A 20294-nucleotide genomic window follows, 5' to 3' on the forward strand; every position below is an offset into this window, starting at 1 on the left:
GTATTGGTATCAAAATATACTTAAAGTACCAAAAGTAGAAAGTATACTCATTATGCAGAATGTCCCGTTTCGCAAGTTTTCAAATGTATACAAATCTTTTGAAAATAGCAGCTCTACAAGCTCGTGACACATTGTGAGCAGGTAGATTTTCAAATGGCCGAAATGTAGGGCTGATGTGGGTCTATGTTTTGTAATAATACTGAAAAGTAACGAGTAACTATCATTTTCAAATATTTGTAGTGGAGTAAAAGTATAATATATGCCTCTGAGATGTAGTAGAGTAGAAGTAAAAGTATTGTAAATTGGAAATAGTCAAGTAAAGTATGAATACCTCAACATTTTACTTAGGTACACAGTACTTATGTAAATGTACTTAGTTACTTTCCACCACTTTGTGTATATTGTATAGTTCTAGTGTTGTGTACATAGGACTAGGAGGAGTCACATACTTTAAGTGTGGAGGTCCAGGTTCATTACTGAAGTTCGGAGCTTCTCCTTTAGACCAGTCACTCTTCATAGACACACTGGCTGTTGGAGACTCTGGTCTGTGGATGTGATGCTTGTCACTTCCCTCCTCCTCCTCACTCCCCACCGGCTCACTCATCTTTTGGTCTTTATTTAAACTGGCAAGATTGCAGAAAACAGGACATGATGAATGAATGTACAAAGCACACTGTCTCTCTTTTTCTCGCACGCACGCATGCACGCGCACGCACGCACACGCACGCACGCACGCACACACACACACACACACACACACACACACACACACACACACACACACACACACACACACACACACACACACACACGGTAGTCAGGGAATATTAATAAAACCTGGGAATAAATATGTTACCAAAGGTAACATATATATCTAACAAAGATTGAAATTCAACATCCCTAGGAGAATCTTTGACAGCTAGGGTAATTCCCAATGGATGTTTTTTGTGTAAAACAAATGCTTGCAATGGATTCAAAATAATTGAAAACACCTAGTTAGACCCCTCACATCCCACTTAAAGCATATTTTTGGGAGTAATTTTTTTCCCTTATAGTATAGTGTATAGTAAGTGAATGAGACCCAGAATTACCCTAGCTGTCAAAGATTCTCCTTGGGATGTTGAATTTCAATCTTTGTTAGATATGTTACTAGACACCTTTACGAACACATTGGTGAAGAAATCAGCTTTGACAGGTATTCTGCTAAAATTCCCTGACTACAGGGCTTACAAGGTATAGAGCAGCAAGAGAGCGATGAAGCAGGGACCCCCCCACTACATATTGTATAACATTGTGTTGCAGATTAAACTTTTCCATGCATAGATAGCTTCATAGACGTGTCTGACAGTGCCATCATCAGTGTGTGTTGGATTCATCATGTTAATGTGTATTTTTAGACATTTCTGTCTTAGTACACTTGACCTTTCACTGTGCACTCTATGCCTTTTCCCAATCTACACCAAACCTCTCTGCCGAAAATATATACAAGTTCACAACGCGCCGCAGCACGAGCCGCTGTGAGCTTGTATATAGGCCTATCTGCTATGTTCGGCTAATGTTCCCCTTGAAACATTGATGCAAGAAAGAAGTTGTTAGTGTAAAATAAGTTCCTGTCGCACAAAGATTTGGCGTCTCCCCCCTGTAGTAACTCTGAGGGCCCCTAGGGATCATGGACCCCCTGTTAAAGACCTCTGGTATAGAGTATTAAAAATTATTAAAACAGGCATTGACACTAAGGCTTGCCCACCTGCCCCCGGCAGGTAAATAAAACATCAGGGCAGGTGAAGTTGGCTTTCAGGTTGCCCGACAGGGCAAGAGCTCATTTGAGAGGGGACACAAATGTCTATAAACACAACACGAGGTATCTGTCTAAACACCTGAACGTGGCCAGTGCGCTGTCTTCTGGTCTGTGGAATGTAAAATAAGAGCACTATTTACCTATAATGTGCTGTTTTTACTGTTGCTAGTGCTACATTTAAAAATATAAAATAACAAGTGTGAAACCATAGACATATTCAATCATAGCTAAAGTATTTGGTATTTGGATTTGGAAGTATTGAGGTATGACATTTTATCGCACAGCCCCAGAAAGTAAAGAAATAAGTGTTAAATTGAGCGGTAATTAAAATCGTACCTATCATTTTATAATGAACGATTTACTTTTCGGGCAAGTGGGCATTACCTTCGGGCAAGTAGAACATGACCTGTACTTGCCGGATGGGCAAGTGCCTCTGAGACCTTAGTGTCAACCCCTGCAGAATATTAAAAACACTTACCCTCCATTCCACTGTATCCATGAGTCCTTCTGTGTCTTCTGCGTCCTTCTGTCTAATCTATGCAGTGTCAAATGGAGTGTTTGCTCTCCTGTGGTTGCTACAACACACCTACTAATAAGCTATCTCACACACCTACAGTATTTGATCTTTGATCCTCTCTTTTCCTGTATGTCAGCAGGTCTCATCTCTGTGTGCGTGTGTAGTAAGACGCGGAAGCGGGGATTGAACCCGGGACTCCCACTCACCAGTCCAACGCACAACCAGTCGTGCTAATAGGGCTGAGCCCGACCAGCAGGGTTGTCGCTGGTTGATTGCTGGTACTAACTGTGGGGGCTACACGTGCATACGTGCATGCTTGTATTTCTCCATGACTTTTCATCTGGCAGTTATGTTTAAACTGTAGTGTTCAAGACAACATTCCATGTTTTGGGGGTGACTAACTGTCCCTTTAAGTGCAAAAATGTGTGTAACACTGTTAGATGCAGGTATAGAGTGCTCTAGAAAAGCAATCGTAGAAATTACATGTAGTAATTACAGTATGTTAGAGGTATTTTGGACATATTCTGCCGACAACATACTGTATATAGGTCTACAGTGTATACAGCCATGGAGAAAATTAAGAGACTACAGCAAACGTATCAGTGCCTCTGGTTTTACTATTTATATATGATTGTGTTCAAATTAACTTTAATTCATCATTCACGTATAAACATGATTATTGCCCATTTGATGCATGTTGTTGATTCATCTACTTTGTCATATAGAGCAGTGGTTCTCCACCAGTGGTCCTTGAGGGGATTCCAGGTCCAACTGATACCAACAGAGAGTTGGTAACCACATGAGTGGTAACCACATGAGCCCTTATAGATATTTAACTCTTGAAAATGTAAAATTAGAGCCTAGGTTAGAGTTATTTATTTCTATGTGTTTGTAATGTTTGTAGTTTTACAATAGGCCCTATAAGAGCCACTTTGGGATACATGTTTTAATTCTATTAAGGTATTCAGATTATAGAGAGCACAATATCTGTTTGTGACTGTGCCATGTTTTATAGGCTGTTATCCCCCGACTGTTAATTATTGACAGGCTGTCAACCAATTCTCACTGCTATAGGCCTAGATACCTCAACACAATTCAGTGCACGTCGAAAAACAACACAATAGCGAACGTGTGATATGACTTCTTTTATCATCCAGAAATGATTATCTGACACATTCATTAAAATATATAAGTCATTCTGAGAGTGTGAGAAGTTGTTCCTCCTTAATGTATACATATCTTAGCCAGGTCCTCTACTATAGAGCTTAACTGGTTACATTTCTTGATGCACAAGGAGCTTTGTGTGTAACAGGTATGCTAATTTCCCTAACATACCTGAAAATAGCCCTTTAGACAGATTCCTCGTCCAGGCAGAAACAAGTATAGAGTCTAGAGAAGAGTTATAATTTCTTATTTTTACCATTTCATTCAATAGTTATCCTCCCCATCTGTTGACAACGCTAATTTGCCACATTGTTTGGGATTTCTCAACTGCCCCTATCTAGAGCTCATACAGACCTGATAGCCTTTGTAACACTGTTAATAAGACGCCTAATACTTGTGAGATGGAAGTCTTCAACTCCGCCCTCCCATGCACAGTGCTATAAGAGACATTTTTAACAGCTAGAGAAAATCAGTTACACAATGAGAGGCTCTGTTAGGGCATTTCATGATATATGCATGGGACCCTTTCCTGGCTTACACAGATATAATTACTGTACCTATTACCTACCGATCCATTACAATAATACACGCAGCATAATACGCCCAAAGCCATATCCAAACTATAACAATTTAACTGATAATCAGTAAGAGTTTATATTTTGAGTACAGTACTAGTGACAAATTAATAGCTTTCTCAGTACGTTTTTCTCTTTAGCAAAGTTACAAAGTTTTCCCTTTTTTAAACAGTTTAGGCCTACAAAGTGCATTGTGCAAATGCAGGCTTTTCTCAGTACAAGTTTTAAGATTGTCTTCATGCTTTTACTGACTTTATCCACCCTCCATGTGTCCCGCAAGGATTTCAGCCACTCCTGGACATGGCACCCTTCCTAAAAAAGGAAGATCTAAAAGCTTGTAGGTCGACTATTTGACAATTTGGCTCTAATGATAGTAGTAATGATATTATGCAATTTATATCTATCTACGATCTTTACTACTTGCAGAGGTAATAATAAAATAGGTTATCTGGCACCAACTGCTGGCAGAACTGAAAACAACATCCCCATTCACTTGAATGGGGGGAGTTAGATTCTGATAAAACACAGGCCACACACACTGCATGGGTCCAACTCTGCTCGGCTCGCTCCATGTTCCATTCACTGCTTTTAAAGGGCACAGGCTGGCACCACCCACACACACCTGTATTCGATGACAAACAATAAGTTAGTTGGGTGTCAATAACACAGACACACCCACACATATAGACAGGGGCGTCACCAAATTCTGGGCCCTGGGTACAAGGATTCACTGCGGGCCCCCCATGAATGTTAACTATTGAAAAATAGCAGATATACAAGCTCACAGCGCGCTGCGAGCTTGTAGAGCTGCTATTTTTGAAAAATCGTGAAAATGTGTGCCAAGAAACCTATGTTTCCATGTCAGTGATGCTCATTCATGTGAAGGACCCCCCCCCCCCCCCCCATCTCAAAATATTGAGTTCCAGGGACCCCCCAGAAGCAAAATTTGAGTTACAAATGTTCACTTAAAAAGTACATATATTCAAAGATTTGCACATTTTCACGACTTTTCAAAAATAGCAGATCTACAAGCTCGCAGCGCGGCACTCGGTGCCGCGCTGTGAGCTTGTATATCTGCTATTTTTCAATAGCTAAAGTTACTGGGGCCCCTCCACCTTTGGGCCCTGGTAACTCAGTCCCACTTTCCTACCCCTTGTGACGCCCCTGCATATAGACATCAGTGGGAATAAAAACAGGACACAATAAAACTCCACCTTACTAGTTACAATAAGGCAAAATATTAATACACTTTCAACCCGAACTTTGAGTGTCGATCTGGATCGGAGCTTGTTACAGCGGTGAAATGTTGCAGTAACCTTGCCTATATGACCACTATGTTTAGCATGCTGTTGGTAAAGGTTTGTATAAATATGGTATGGTATGGTATGGTATGGTATGGTATCGACTAATACTTTGTGCCACAGCTTGGGTGTTATATTGTATTACGAGGGAACCCCCCTCAGTTCTAACATCTCAACTGTAGTCTGGTGAATCATATACGGTTCGCACAGCCTTGTGAGCTTGTAGATCTGCTATTTTTACGTGGCAATTATTAAAGTTGTATTTTATTTATTGAGATATGTTTGAAAAATGTTGGAAGTGATTTTCATTGATGAAATGTTGTGAACAGCTGAAACCGTTTAAACAGCTGAAACCTAAACCTCTGATTGTGGTTGTTAACCACAGGAGTCCTACGGCACTCCAAACATGGTCGGGTTGGGGGTCCTTAAGTCACCATGGAGAGAAAGTTGAGACTGGCTGGCTTCATGAATGCTCTCTTTGTGTCCTCTGGTTCCCAGCTACAGGGCAGGGGCTTCCGCCAAGACCCCCCTCTTTCATCTGTGTGTGAAATGAAGACCACTCGTATCAGGCTGGCCCACATTAGGCCTGCTTATGATGCCATCAACCACTTAAATCGCATATGCTTAAATGACTGGAGTCCCCCAGGGGTCTATGCTATGCCCCAACTTTTTCCCCCTCTACACTAAATATCTTTGCTGAAAATAGCCAATAGCCTTATCTATTTTCATTGTAGGCTGTTCACCCCATGCAGAATAGGGACACTATGGGTTCAAGAGGTTACTAACTTGGTACTTAGCCAGTCTGTCACACTGCTATACAAAGCTATTCTCGGTAATCTCCTATTTTACTTTTGCTCTCAATTTGTCCCACAGTCCCAAACTCTTTCAATCTCAGATCAAATGCTTGGCTGCGCTATGTCGTAGGCCTACACCCATCAACATCTGAGGCTGAAAAAAAAAAAAAAAAAAAGGCCTTGCATATTTTGGGCCCTGCAGGCCCTGGCCCTAAAATGATGACCATGCAGCCAACTAGCCTGACCTGAACTCCACAGAGAATCTGTGTTGTGTTGTCAAGAGGAAGATGAGAGACACCAGACTCAACCACACAGATGAGCTTAAAGCCTCTACCAAAGCAAACCTCAGCAGTACCACAGGCAGATGACCTTCATGCCAGACCCCATTGAGGAAGACATTTGTATCCATACCAAGTATACTGAGTGCATAAATGAACATAACCTTTCAGAAGTTTGACATTTCTGTATCATAAATTCTTCTTTTGAAGTAATATAAAAAAGGGTTTGAATATTTCACTGCATGCAAAATAAATCTAGAATAAAGAAAGAAAATGAACTTTTACACAATATTTTTTTTATGGATCTGTATGCATATTGGCCAGTTCACACTTGTGAAAGAGACTCTCGCTGACTGTGATAAATCTGTTATCTTTCCACCATTATGTGTGGGTGTTTGCCAACTGATTGACAGTGTACCCCTGACCTGTCTATTGTAAATACCATTTATTTTGCATTGTGTTTTACGACTGTCTTCTGATGATATCTGAAGAACCTATCTGCATAGTACTGTCTGTCATTCAATGTTAAAGGAGTTTAAACAAAAAGAAGAAAAGAAATTCACACATGACATGAGAGCCTTCCTTTCAGCCTGATTAATGCGCCCTGGGATAATCTTGAGGGTGCCTCATTCCATGTAATTGCATGGTTATCATGTTCTACTTGGAACAATTTATGCTGAAAATGTAACCCACCCAGTGACTACACAGTAATTATGATGCAACATAAGCAATTATAAAACAAAAAGGAGAACAAAGACAAACTCAGATTATAGTGTAGGGCAGGCTACAATTACATCTGTGAAGTGTGAAGCACTCATCTAGAAGATCTTGTATTCAGACAAACTCATAACAACCTGAATCCTCCAGCACTTTTACCAGTTTGTTTGCTGAATATCTATGAAGCTCAATTTAAAAACAAATTAAAGTCAAATTTCTAATAGGCCCAAATTAGCCCAAGACATGCCCGCCCTAGTAGTTATCAGTGTTGGAAGATGTACTGACGTATTTTATGTAGGCCTAAGTAGGCCTATTCAATCAATCAATCAATCAATCAATCAATCAATCAATCAATCAATCAATCAAAGACTACTTATAGCCTACTTTTGCCATTTTGTTTGCTGCATGAGTATGGAGCTCAACAACAATCATACATTAAACTAAAACTAGGCCCAAATGAGCCCCTTGGAGCCCCCATGGCATATTGTTTATTATGCCCTTACCGTAAATGATCAGAGCGTACGCACGCACGCACCGGTCAAAGTGCAGCTCCACTGCGTGTTGACGTCACACACTAGGCCTGCTGTCAGTGTTGCCAGGTCTGCTTATTATAAGGGACAATGGTCTTATTCTAAAACGGCTTCCATTCCTTGATTCTGATTGTCTGGTTTCCCTTTAATTTCTTGCAGACCTTGTTGTGAATTATTAGTGAAACAGAACAGTTTTAATTGGTAGGCCTACATGTGTGGCGGAGAGAGTCACAACCCCAGCCTTGAAGCCTCAAAAGTCTAGTATCTCCCTCGTTCCATAGGGATATCCCTTTTGGTTTGGAGCAGATATTGGACTTTCACGTGCATGGAAGGCCCGGTTTCGAAGCCCAGGTGGGGAGGTCCGGTTCACCTCCGTACACACATGTTTATGATTTGTCATGTTGGCATATTGTAACCGTTTTAGAAAAGCAATAAGCCACGCGAGGCATGTGGTTACCTGTATTTTATAACGGCTGAGAGGGTTGGACACACTCTCAGCTTCGCCTTGTGTCTCACGGTCACCTCAGCCGTTATAAAATACCAGGTAACCACATGCCTCTTGTTGTGGTTTATTGCTTCATTCTTCCTGTTGATTTGCTGTTTTTGGGGGCTTAAAGGAGCCTGAAATTGCGTATTTGGGCTTGTTTCCCGAATGCTGTTTTGGCCAGTGGTTCTCAGACAGTTTCATTCCAAGGACCCCCAATTAATAATAATTATAATTTTGTCCACAGACTCCCATCTGAAATCAGCACTACCAACTTAAGGGATCCTACCAGATTTGGGCTGTTAAAATGTTTAAAAAAAAATTCTACAAGCTCTGATCTAAGCTTGTACATCGGCTATTTATTTTCACTATTTACCTAAACATTTGTTTTCTAATTTATGGAATTTCTTAGATTTTACTATTTGTTCTAGAAATTACTGAAAATCTTTTTCAAGAAACATTTTGCTTTTTTGGGGAATGTTTTTTGAAATGTTTTGAAATAATAGTAGCCTAACAATTAAAGACAAAATGTAGGAAACAAAAAAATAAAGGACCCCCTAAAAATGTGTGACCCACAAATGGGGCCCGACCCAGTGTTTGGGAACCAGTGTCATCATAGGCTACATGGCTGCTTATTTCTCTCGCAAGATCTGGCAACGCTGTGTCCCTCAACAGACGTAAGAGTAACCTCGCATCACCAACGTAAGAGCTGCTGACTGACTATTGACCAGAGCTGCGACTTTTCCCTTCTGGCTCTCATCCACTGCAGTGCACTGCAACCACACTCTGCTGTCTGCTGTCTGTCTGCCTTCCACAACATCCTACAATGGGAAACTGTCAAGTAGGTTCACATTTTATTCACCGTTTTACGCTCTAAACGCATGTTTGCTGTAAAGTAACGGCGACATATAGAGGATCACATTCTCCTCTCGCTTTCTTATCTGGCATCTATTTATAAAACAGTTCGCTCGTTTTATTAATAGTGGTAGAGAGCGGTTATGCAGATCAGATGGCTGGCCAGTTAAATATAGCAATGATCGATTTACTGTACATAGGTCGTTTACTTTAAATGGCCCCAAATCGTGTTGACTTTATTGAAAATGTATTTAGCCTACACAGTGATTCTGAGATTACAGCTGTGCCTGTAGTGTAGGCCTATGTTTGATCTCTTTAAAAATGTCGGCATCCATTAGATGTGCCACTTGCTCCTGTGACTAACGTTAGTAACGGTGTCTGGCACGGCCACTCCTCTGCGGAATTCATCTTAGCTCTGCTCCGTTAGATGTGTGGGTGGCTAGATTCTAGAATGAATCAGGAGAGAGAGAAAGGGCGGAGGGGTCTCCCATGGGCCTATGTGCTATGAGGGGAGGGGGGCCTGTCCCCATTCATCTATATTCAGTGCACACCAACTTTATTTAGTTCAGTTAAAAAAATGGGGTCCCCACTTGGGGTCTGGGGATTCCCAGGGGTCCATGAGGACAGCAAAACGACTTAGCTTCGGGGCTTCGGCTACAACACACACATCTTGCCTCCTTGAAATGTTTCAGAACCACTGACTGCTAATTCACAAGGCCTCACTGCACCAACTTTGTTTAGTTAAGACAGCTGCCTCTGAATTCCACAGTCTGTGTGTGCATTCTATTACTGAATCCACCCCTCCCCCATTGTGCACAAGTGCTCCAACTTCATTACATAATACCATGCCCCCCTGCCTAATCTACACAGTTGATTCATTTTGTTACACATACACAACCTTATAATCAGTACAAATGGACCCGCAAGGGGTCCTCGGGTTCATTTGGTTACATATACGCTTACTACGCTCTCTGAATTAAAGAACAAGATTTTACTGTGTATAGGCTATAGGGTAACCAGAACGCTCACGGCTCACCCCAAAATCCACTCAACCCCATTTTTTTGTAGGCCGCTCAGCCCCAGCGGTTCTTGCATTCTTACATTTGTTTTACTGAGGTTAAGGTTGGGAATACATTTAGGTTTAAGCATAGTTTTACCGAGGTTAAGGTTAGGATTAGGTATAGCTGTACTGAAGTTAAATTTAGGAATCCGGTTAGGTTGTTTAGGCATAGTTTTACTGAGGTTACGTTTTGGAATAAGCTTAGGTTGGTTAGTTTACTGAGGTTACGTTTAGGCATAGTTTTACTGTGGTTACGTTTAGGACTAAGGTTAGGTTGTTTAGACATAGTTTTACTGAGGTTAAGGTTAAGTTTAGGCATAGTTTTACTGAGGTTACATTTAGGAATAAGGTTAGGTTTAGGCATAGTTTACTGAGGTTACGTTTAAGAATACCTGGTGGCGACCGATCAGAGGTTTGACAAATTTGACCCGGGCAAACGTGTTTTGGGTCAACAGCGTTCCTGTATTCTATGATAGGCGGATGTTGTTATCTATGGATGCTGTATCAAAGTGTATGATACTTCAGTAATGTCTTGGAAGTGTTGCAGTTGTGTAATAACAATCTGTTTTAATCATCATAGCCCACGATTGTCCCCTATGAGGACTTTGATGTCATGGCTGACGTCAAGGCTATTAAAAAAGCCTGCAAAGGACTAGGTGAGTTCAGATCCGTTAGTAAATTGTAAATTGTAAGCATGCTGCATAGACAATAGACATAATACAAATGTATAATATTGTGGATACATTGTGCTGCATTTTCAGGAACTGACGAGAAGGCCATCATTGAGATACTGGCCAATCGCAGTTCATACCAACGTCAGGAAATCAAGCAGGCCTACTTTGACAAGTATGATGACGTGAGTGACTTTCAGTAATGCCTAATTTATGTACTAAGATCTTCAATGAACGACACCATTGTATGACGACGTAAGCTTACACTGAATAGGAACTATTCCTTATGTCTTAATCTTTACCAAAATGATAATTTTTAAACCAGTACTGTTTAACCTCTTGAGCCTTATTTTACTTTATCATATGACGGTGTCGCATTGTGAAAATAGCCGAAGCTTACAATGATGAATTGTGAACTTGTAGATAGGCTATTTTAGCATTTTTTGATAGAATTGTGTGTCTGCTTGCAATGTTCACGCCCAAAAATAGGGGCCCCAGGGTTAATGTGGTTAATAAATGACAGTACTTAAACTCAACACCACCCCCTTCCTTTCTCTTGGTCTCTCTTCTGTGTCTGCTTTTCACGTGCCTGGCTGGCTTTCTCGTCCACTTGTCTCTCCTTCTGCCTGTCCTTGTCTCTTTTCCCCCTCTGTCTCTTGTCTCACTTCGCCTGTCCATCAGGAGCTGGTGGACAAGCTGAAGAGCGAGCTGTCCGGGACCTTTGAGAAGGCCATCCTGGCCATGTTGGACGCGCCTGTCATCTATGCCGTGAAGGAGCTTAGGAAAGCCATGAAGGGAGCAGGAACCGACGAAGACGTGCTGGTGGAGATCCTGTGCACGGCCACCAACGCTGTCAGTACAGTGGCACTGCTTACTAGTACTGCTTTCATGTATTGAAGATGTTTTGAATAGTTCATTCTAATTGATATGTTTTCAACCGATTTAAGACCTGAGGCTGATTCTACAAATGCCTTCTAAATCCAGGTTTCTGAAAAACAAATGTTGCTATATAATATCGTTGCTGTTGGGCAGAAACCTCTTATCTCCATATTTGGTAAATTAACACTACAGCATCACAAACACTAGCAGATCCACAAGCTCAAAGGAGCTTGTCGATCTGCTACTTTAGCTTTTTTTTTTTTTTGAATCCTGAAAAGTAACAGTTTTGGTCATACAAGGTTTCCACCCGGCAGAGACAATATAGCTAAAGTATAAATGACATACCGGTAGATGCTTTCCAGCTTTAGTAATTACCGGTAAATAATAGTTGTTTTTGTGCCTTTTACAACAGGACATCGCCATGTTCAAGGAGTGCTACTTTCAGGGTAAGCAAATTGCATTAAGAAAATGTGTTGCGTTTTAGGAAGAAACTTTCCTTTTAACGGAAATTCCTCCTTCAAAGTCTTTACTGTAAGAGGAATATCTGATTTGGCACAAAACTCTTCTGAAGGCTGTTGCTGAAATGCTCACATGCTCATTACACAATGTCATCGATTTCACTTCCTTGTATTGTGACTCCTGAAGGAAATCTGGAGTGAGTCACTCACTTTTCACCCCCATACACAAGGTCCTGTATTTTAGCCATGTGATGTAAACGTCGCGTTTGTTTAGACACAACGACTTCCTACTCACCATCATCCCACTGTTGACGGCTTGTTGTACTGATAAATATCTTTCTTTGGAAAAGCTTTCTCAACCACTAATATCATGTAGCCTAATACCAGTGGTGTAAAGTACATTTACTCAAGTACTGTAGTTAAGTACACTTTTGAGGATTTTTTTTTTTTTATCAATATTTAAGTATGGCTACGCCAAATATACAGTGCACAGCAATAACATCCATGTTTACTAATGAAGCTGCACTATGTAACATTCCTCTTCTACCCTGGATTTTAACTCGGTTTCCTGGGAAAGTACTGACATTTTTACCATTGAGCTAATAGAGCCACGACTGCTTGCTCAGGGGATGAATTGAATCAGGTCAAAAATTTTGTCAGATCCTGTGTCTAGGTGAGACATGGCTTTTGACACATCTAAATGTCTCAATAGAAGAGCAGGGAGACAAACTACAACCACCACAATTGTATGTTATATTGTATTAGCAATTAGAATGTTCTACCATACAGATTGGACAAGATTATATTTTATTCATAAAAAAAGAAAACAGTTATATGAGACTTTAACTTCCAAGATTGTAGAAAATGTGTACACTCTGTTAAAATGGATCTGAGGATTTTACTGTGTAGTAGACTATTGAGCTTACTGTATTTTGATGACAAGACAGGAGCTCCACTTTTAGATAGTGATTCATTTACTAGATACGTTTTCCAAATCCTGTAACATCACATATCTTTAGTTTCCTGGAGTTAATATATATGATGTTTAATGTCTTACTTTTAGTGCATGAACGTGACCTTGAGGCCGACATCGAAGGAGACACGAGCGGAGATGTCAGAAACCTGCTCATGGCTCTGTTAGAGGTGAATGGCCTTGCCGTTGTTCTATTCCTGGTATCTGTCATGCAATTAAACTCAATTCCGCCTTTGGACTGAAATCAAGCTCGCTCTCAGTGTTGCCAGATTCTGCGAGTGAAATATGTTTCCGTGAACATTTAGAACCACTGGTTTAAACAACTCTACAGAATACCAAGCCCAAAGTCGCTTATAATACCTGTAGGCAGACATGGCAAAACTGCTTGCTCTCCCTAGGCTCACTGTAAGCCTTCACACACACACACACACACACACACACACACACACACACACACACACACACACACACACACACACACACACACACACACACACACACACACACACACACACACACACACACACACACACACACACACACCGGGCTGCAATCCAGACGTCCCTTTCATTAGTCAAATGGCTGGCCGATAGTGTTGCCTGAAGCCAGACAGAAGGGCCTCACATCACCTCAACAGAACAGTCAGTCACATCCAGTCTCTCACGTGTCTAGGGTACCAGAGATGAAAGCTGGGAAGTGGATGAGGAACTGGCCGAAGCAGATGCTACTGCTCTATTTGAGGTAATATGTTTTTAAAAAATACATAACCCTCTCATACTGCAATCCTAACACAGCACCACTTTCAACCATAGCATGTTTTTTTTTATCATCTACTGCAGGTTCTCTTTTGGTTTCCCATATTTCCATGGCATTTTTCCATCATTTCGTTAGCCTCTTAGCATAATTGCCTAAGCAATTTTTTTGTCAAATTTACATTTCTACCTATACAGTAACTCTACTCTCTAACACTGCTACTTCATTGTGACCTATTGCCTGTGTGTCCCCAGAATGCTTGTTACATTCTAAAATCACTTTCTGCCTAAGTCTTAAGTCAATCTTTTGACTTAGGCACAGACTACTTTTTAACGGAACAAGCCTTATTATGCTGAGAACATAGGCAATAAGGCAGGGTGAATCAGCAGTATTAGTAGGAGAGTAGAGACAGGCAGAAGGCAGATAAACATGACTTGGGCAAAATGATTTTTTTTCTTGTGATTCAACTAGAATCACTAGATCAGTGGTTCCCAAACCTTTTAGCTCGAGACCCCAAAGAGAAATTAGATGTTTCCCGGGACCCAAACTAGTGAAAACGAGCAGATCTACAAGTTCACGACGCGTCACTTCGCGCGGCTAAATCTCGATATTCCGAGATGTATATATGAAAATCCGACGGCACAGAGATCAAAATCTAATGTCAGAGAGAGAGAGAGAGAGAGAGAGAGAGAGAGATCCTGTCGGGTCCATTTGAAGAACTATAATCCAGCATTTTGAGGTGGAAACATGGAGAATGCACAGGCTTAATCATACATTTGCTGAGAGTGAGAACCATAAGTTTAATGTAACTTGGAGGAGAGCAGAGCTGGAAAGTTATTAGCGAGTCCAGACCAGCCGTGGCTCTTGCACTAATTGGTTTGGCCTACTTTTACGGCTTTTTTGATTGATTGATTGATTGATTTTGTGTGTGTGTGTGTGTGTGTGTGTGTGTGTCCGCTCTCAGGTGAAAGGCGGCATTTTTCAGTTTCAGTGAGCTTGAAAATCTCTCTCTCTCATAGTTGAACAGCCTTTAGGCTTTTAAGTGTCTCAGACTTTAAGGGAAAATCACCACGCGCCCACTTCGCGCCGCATTGTGAGCTTATAGTCTATTTTCGCTACTTCTTAGACATTTGTTTTCTAATTTATAGAATTTCTTAGATTTGTATTTTGTTCACTCATGGCATTTATTCTTTTTTTTCATGAATATCTTAGCTTTTTTGGGAATGTTTTTTGAAAATGTTTTTAAATAATAATAAAAAGAAAATGTAGGAAACAAAAATTAAGGGACCAATAAAAATGTGTCCGCGACCCACAAATGGGTCCCGACTTGGGAACTAGTGAACTAGATGACTTAGGCAATAGTCATATGACATAGGCATTTATGCTATGAGGCTAACGATTTGTTTATGACTTTTTCTTTGCGTTTCATGATCATTGTCCAATTAAATAATCTAAGCTTAACAGAAACTGATGGTATTTTTGCTGTAGGCTGGAGAAGGATGTTTTGGAACAGATGAGTCTACTTTCAGCTACATTCTGGCCAATAGGAACTATATGCAACTGCAAGCCACCTTCAAGATGTATGAGCAGGTAAATAAGTGTGGAGCCATCGGTGGTGGAAAAAATATACAGATTTTGTAGTTGTAAAAGTATCAATACCAGAATGTAGAAATACTCTGTTACAACAAGTACAAGTCCGTAATTAAAAATGTACTTTAGTAAAAGTACAAAAGTACATTTCAATTGTTTGGATTTCAACTATGTTTTTGTTTTGTTGCAGCTCTCTCAAACTGAAATCCTGGACGCCATTGAGAACGAGACTTCTGGGACACTGAAAAAATGTTATAAGGCTATTGGTATGTATTCATTATAAAGTATTTACGATTACAATTTACAATTTGGGCATTTAGCAGACGCTCTTAATCCAGAGCGATTTAAGGGGAACACACACCGGCTGCGGACAGGCTGCCGGACTTGTTTCACTGTGTGGAAACGCCTGGAAATAGAACAGTGGCGTATCGGAGCGGTGGGCAAGGCGTGAACACGCACCAGCACGCATCTGACGCCACCTGTGTGGTTAGATTCATTGAAAATAATGGGGGCAGCTGTTTTGACGCACGCCGTCCGCACCCGATGTGTTCCCCTTCATAGTAAGCAATGTAAACACACGGGAATACATCAAATGCTTAGAAATAGTAATCTAGGATCAAAGGTAAACCGTATATCAGTCTAAACAGTATAATATTTACAAACAGACAAATCGGTACAATGAAACTAATATACACACTACAGGATACAAGGTCTACAAATGAACATGGCTAGTCTACATAACATGCTATCTAAATAGTATTTTAGCCTTTGCATAAGCATGCAAGGTTGTCATTTTGAATAGGAGATGCAGTAGCTTAGCTAGTATATTAATATGAGGTTTATACTGTAGCTAGTATAGCTACTGTAGCTATACTCCTAATGTGACATCTTTGCCTTATTGTCAAAATAATTGTAAACACTTGTGGTCCTGAAATGCTAATATTTTAATGAAAGATGTTCTACTAGTGAGTAATTGATTAATAAAGGGGTTTACTATCATGCCAGCGCTCTCCCATTTTGTAAGCATCCATCTTTTCAAATGATAGATGCTCGATGATGCATTAAAACAAAACTCTTTATCTGAGTGAAGACATTGGTGAATGCAAGAGACGTGGTGGAGAATATACAACAAAAGGGTTGATTTCAATTCAATGGAGCAGTTACACTGTGTCAAAACTGACACTGCGGGAACCAACGCAGGGCAAAGCCAGGAAAGCAAAGAAGTAGTGATGTGACCGAATATTCGGCACCGAATATTTTCGGCCGAATAGTGCCAAAAAACGCATATTCGGTTTCGGTTCGGTTTGATTTTACAGCCGAATAATTATTACCGAATAGTACCGAATACCAAATACCGAATATTACCGAATACTGAATACCGAATACTACCGAATACTACCGAATAATGTATAGGATATTCAATATATATATATATATATATATATATATATATATATATATAATATATAACAATAATTACATTGATATTTCTTTATGATGCAATAATTCAACTATATGGAATGTTAATATTTTGAGACATAATTTGTCTTTTATTACAAATGTACTAGACAATAGTAAATAAAATTCTACACAAAAATAAATATGTTATGTGTGCATTCAAAAGTGAGAAATAAATGTTTTATGGAACCATATGGTGATTATTATTTAAGTTGGGTTTTGCCATAATCATGACTTTTGCCATAATCAGGTAGCTTTACAACAAAGGTACAGCAATGGTGCAAAAAATAGTAATACAAAATAAATCATATGTATTATTCGGTATTCGGTATTCGGTTTTCGGCAAAATGTTTCCAATATTCGGTATTCGGTTTCGGCCAAGAATTTTGCTTTCGGCACATCCCTACAAAGAAGCTCATATCTTAGCGAGCAACACTGTAGTGGAGCTCAAGACCCTGATGCTAGAGAGAGTTGGAGTTGGAATTGAATGGAATTATCTTATCATGTTTATCTTATTCTTCGATTTCTTCTTTTCATATTGTGCTGTGTTTTTGTATTGTTGTTGTAATCTCGGCACCACTGGAAAAGAGGGTCCCAGCTTTGTGTGTTTTCTGAGAATTAAATAAAGGTTGTAATGAAATGGGCGTAGAAAAAGTGTTGGCTAGACTGCACTCTCGCAACGCAATTTCACTGGAAATGTCACAAATGCCCCTTCTTCTTCTTTGCCACAGTGAGAGTTGCCAAGAACCCCCAGCTGTACTTTGCCAGACGTCTGCACGATGCCATGGCCGGAGCGGGCACTGACGAGGACACAATTATCCGGATCATTGTCTGCCGCTCTGAGGTATGCTAATGTAGTGTAAAGAAACAGAAGGTATTTCATATGAGGCATACTATACTGTAGCTTGATAAATAATGCAGGACTCATATTCATGTTTTTATATTTATTTTTCAGTTTCACGCAGATCGTTCCATGACAGATTACTCACACGTTATAGCACACATAACCATTCAAAAACAAAACAACACAAAAATAAGAAATTATAACAATATCAGAAGCAAAGGAACCGGCACTCAATCAAATTCCAAGATACGGTATTACAAGTGTCCATTTCTGTGCACAAAAATGTAAATTCTCAACTGAAGATGAGCAGTTAAATTCCATCCTATTACTGTACACCACATCAATCAGTCTTTGTGTCCATTGAGCCAGGGTGGCTCAATGGACACACTGGCTTCCTCCAGTTAATTGTTATAATTTACGGGCAACCATCAAAAGTATGTGTGAAATATACCTCATATTCATGTTTATCGTCTCCAACAGTTCGATCTGGAGACCATCAAAGACATGTACCTGGACAAGTACGACGTGTCCCTGAAAGACGCCCTGAGGGACGAGTGCAGTGGGGACTTCAAGCGTCTCCTCTTGGCCATCTGCCACTGAAAGGGAGGAGGAGGAGGTGACAGGGAGGAGAGTGAGACAGCAGAAAGGCCTACATCGGACCGAGGGGTGCTGCTGCTGCTTCCCTCTTGGACAAACTAACACCACTTACTCTCGGTCCGACTGTCCACACCGTCTGACAACTTTGCGTTTGGTTGGAGCAGGAAGGGTTGGGGCCGTAGATACAAGTCCAATTAGTCTCTGGTCATCAATACTGTCATGTAGGAGTAGGAGGCCTGTAGGGCTTGTTTCCTAGGTATATGGGGTAGAGAATGTTTACAGGAGTGGGTCACAATCATGTAAGATGCGTTAAAATACTACTTCTTTAGCTAACTTATTAACCAGAATCACCTTTGTTTGCCAAGTAAGTGACTGACTCTTTTCTTTTCCTACTTACTGCCTTTCTTGGTAGCCTCCTGGTCCAGTTAATATGAGTGGGATCAGCTAGTTCAGAATTAGTAGCATAATTTGACTGATTTTATATATGTTGTTGCTGGATTATGTCAGTACAGTATGTCAAGATTACTGTATAGAGAGGCCATGATCTGCTGGAAAGTATAGCGTGTACTGGAAAGTATAACATGTACTGTATGTTGAACCAAGACATGGTTTTTGAAAAGGGACATGGTTTTGAGACAAATTCTGTCAGCTAAAATAGGTGTTAGAAATGAATTTTTCAGGGTCAGTATCTCCCACCCTCCATGCTCCAAACGCTGTGACTGACTGATTTTTAACTGTTAATGTGACATTAAATGCAATAGCTCCTTTTAGCCTGAAAGTATTTATTGCACGAGGGAGAAAGCAGAAAGTCTGTTACGACGGGATTGCCACTAGGTATTATATATGAAGATGGAAATGTAATGTTGTTCTGAAGGTTTTTTTTAACTTTTAATGAATCACAACCTCCATAAGAAGACCGTATTTTGTGTTTGTAACTTATCAAATCTATATATAAATCTTATAAATCTATTGTTATTGACTTAATGTTAGAATTACCATCCTGTCCTGCAAAGACAAAATATATGCCTTGACAATATTTTTGTACTTGAAGACTAACAAAGTATTGACTGATGCAATTTTGTTTAGATTATTTTACATTTGTTAGAAGGGATACACATATACTGATATTTAAAGTGCAGTTACGTATAGTATATAATATATATATATTTAGCACATTGATCTGTACCTGTGACTAACACCCCCTTGTGTGTGAGTGTCCCCATATGGCAGCTGTGTTTTAACATGCTACAAATATCCCCCATTGTAAACATTTGTAACAGGCTGGCCAACTGAAATGAACTCCATTTAAGAGTAATAGCAGCAACAACTGTTTGGCCTTTTTAAAATGAAAGAATTGGGACCAACATTTGCCTCAGTCGTATAGCCAAAGAACTGTGATGAATGCAAATAAAAGCATCCTATGAAGTATGAAAGCCTATGTCTCCTTTTTTTGTTGTCGTTACACTGCACAGTGAAGGAGAAATAAATTCCAAAGCGCTTTACAAAGATTGTGCATTACATTCACCCATTCGCACACATTCATACACCGATGGCAGAGGAAACCATGCAAGGCACCAACCAGCACATCGGGAGCAATTAGGGGTTCAGCATCTTCTTGCTCAAGGACACTTCGACACTAACTAGGGGAGTCCGGGATCGAACTGGGAACCTTGTGGTTCTCAATCGGTCCGCTCTACCGACCACTCTACCCCTGAGCCACTGCCGCCCACTGGAAAATATATTGGGATCTGACAAGCTATGAATTAATTATTGATTGATTGATGTCAGTGTGCCATTGAGCAGTGGTTCTCAAAGTGGGATCTACGGACCCCCAGGAGTCCTTGGGGTGGCTACAGGGGGTCCCCAGCAAAATAGTTAGGCTAATATCGCATCACAATCATTTTGACCACTTAATCCATATTTTATAGGCTACTTTGGCTATTCTTACATTATATGGAGATGTCTTATCTCTGTCTGTCTGGCTCTCTTTTATGCCCA

The 20294-nt window shown here is 40.3% G+C and overlaps 1 protein-coding gene across 1 annotated transcript; it reads left to right on the top strand.

The window, feature by feature from the left end:
* The first annotated feature begins 8874 nt into the window (after positions 1 to 8874).
* Positions 8875 to 19679, top strand: LOC308306937 (annexin A13-like). Its single transcript, XM_080751993.1, has 11 exons — positions 8875 to 8999; positions 10654 to 10729; positions 10835 to 10929; positions 11426 to 11596; positions 12036 to 12069; positions 13145 to 13224; positions 13727 to 13795; positions 15296 to 15397; positions 15588 to 15663; positions 17587 to 17699; positions 18180 to 19679. Exons 1-11 carry the CDS (start codon positions 8985 to 8987, stop codon positions 18297 to 18299), a joined length of 951 nt encoding a protein of 316 aa, XP_080608119.1. The 5' UTR covers positions 8875 to 8984; the 3' UTR covers positions 18300 to 19679.
* The last annotated feature ends 615 nt before the right edge of the window (positions 19680 to 20294 follow it).

Source organism: Nannobrachium achirus, assembly GCF_963921795.1.
Source record: "Nannobrachium achirus genome assembly, chromosome: 21".
Taxonomy (NCBI): domain Eukaryota; kingdom Metazoa; phylum Chordata; class Actinopteri; order Myctophiformes; family Myctophidae; genus Nannobrachium; species Nannobrachium achirus.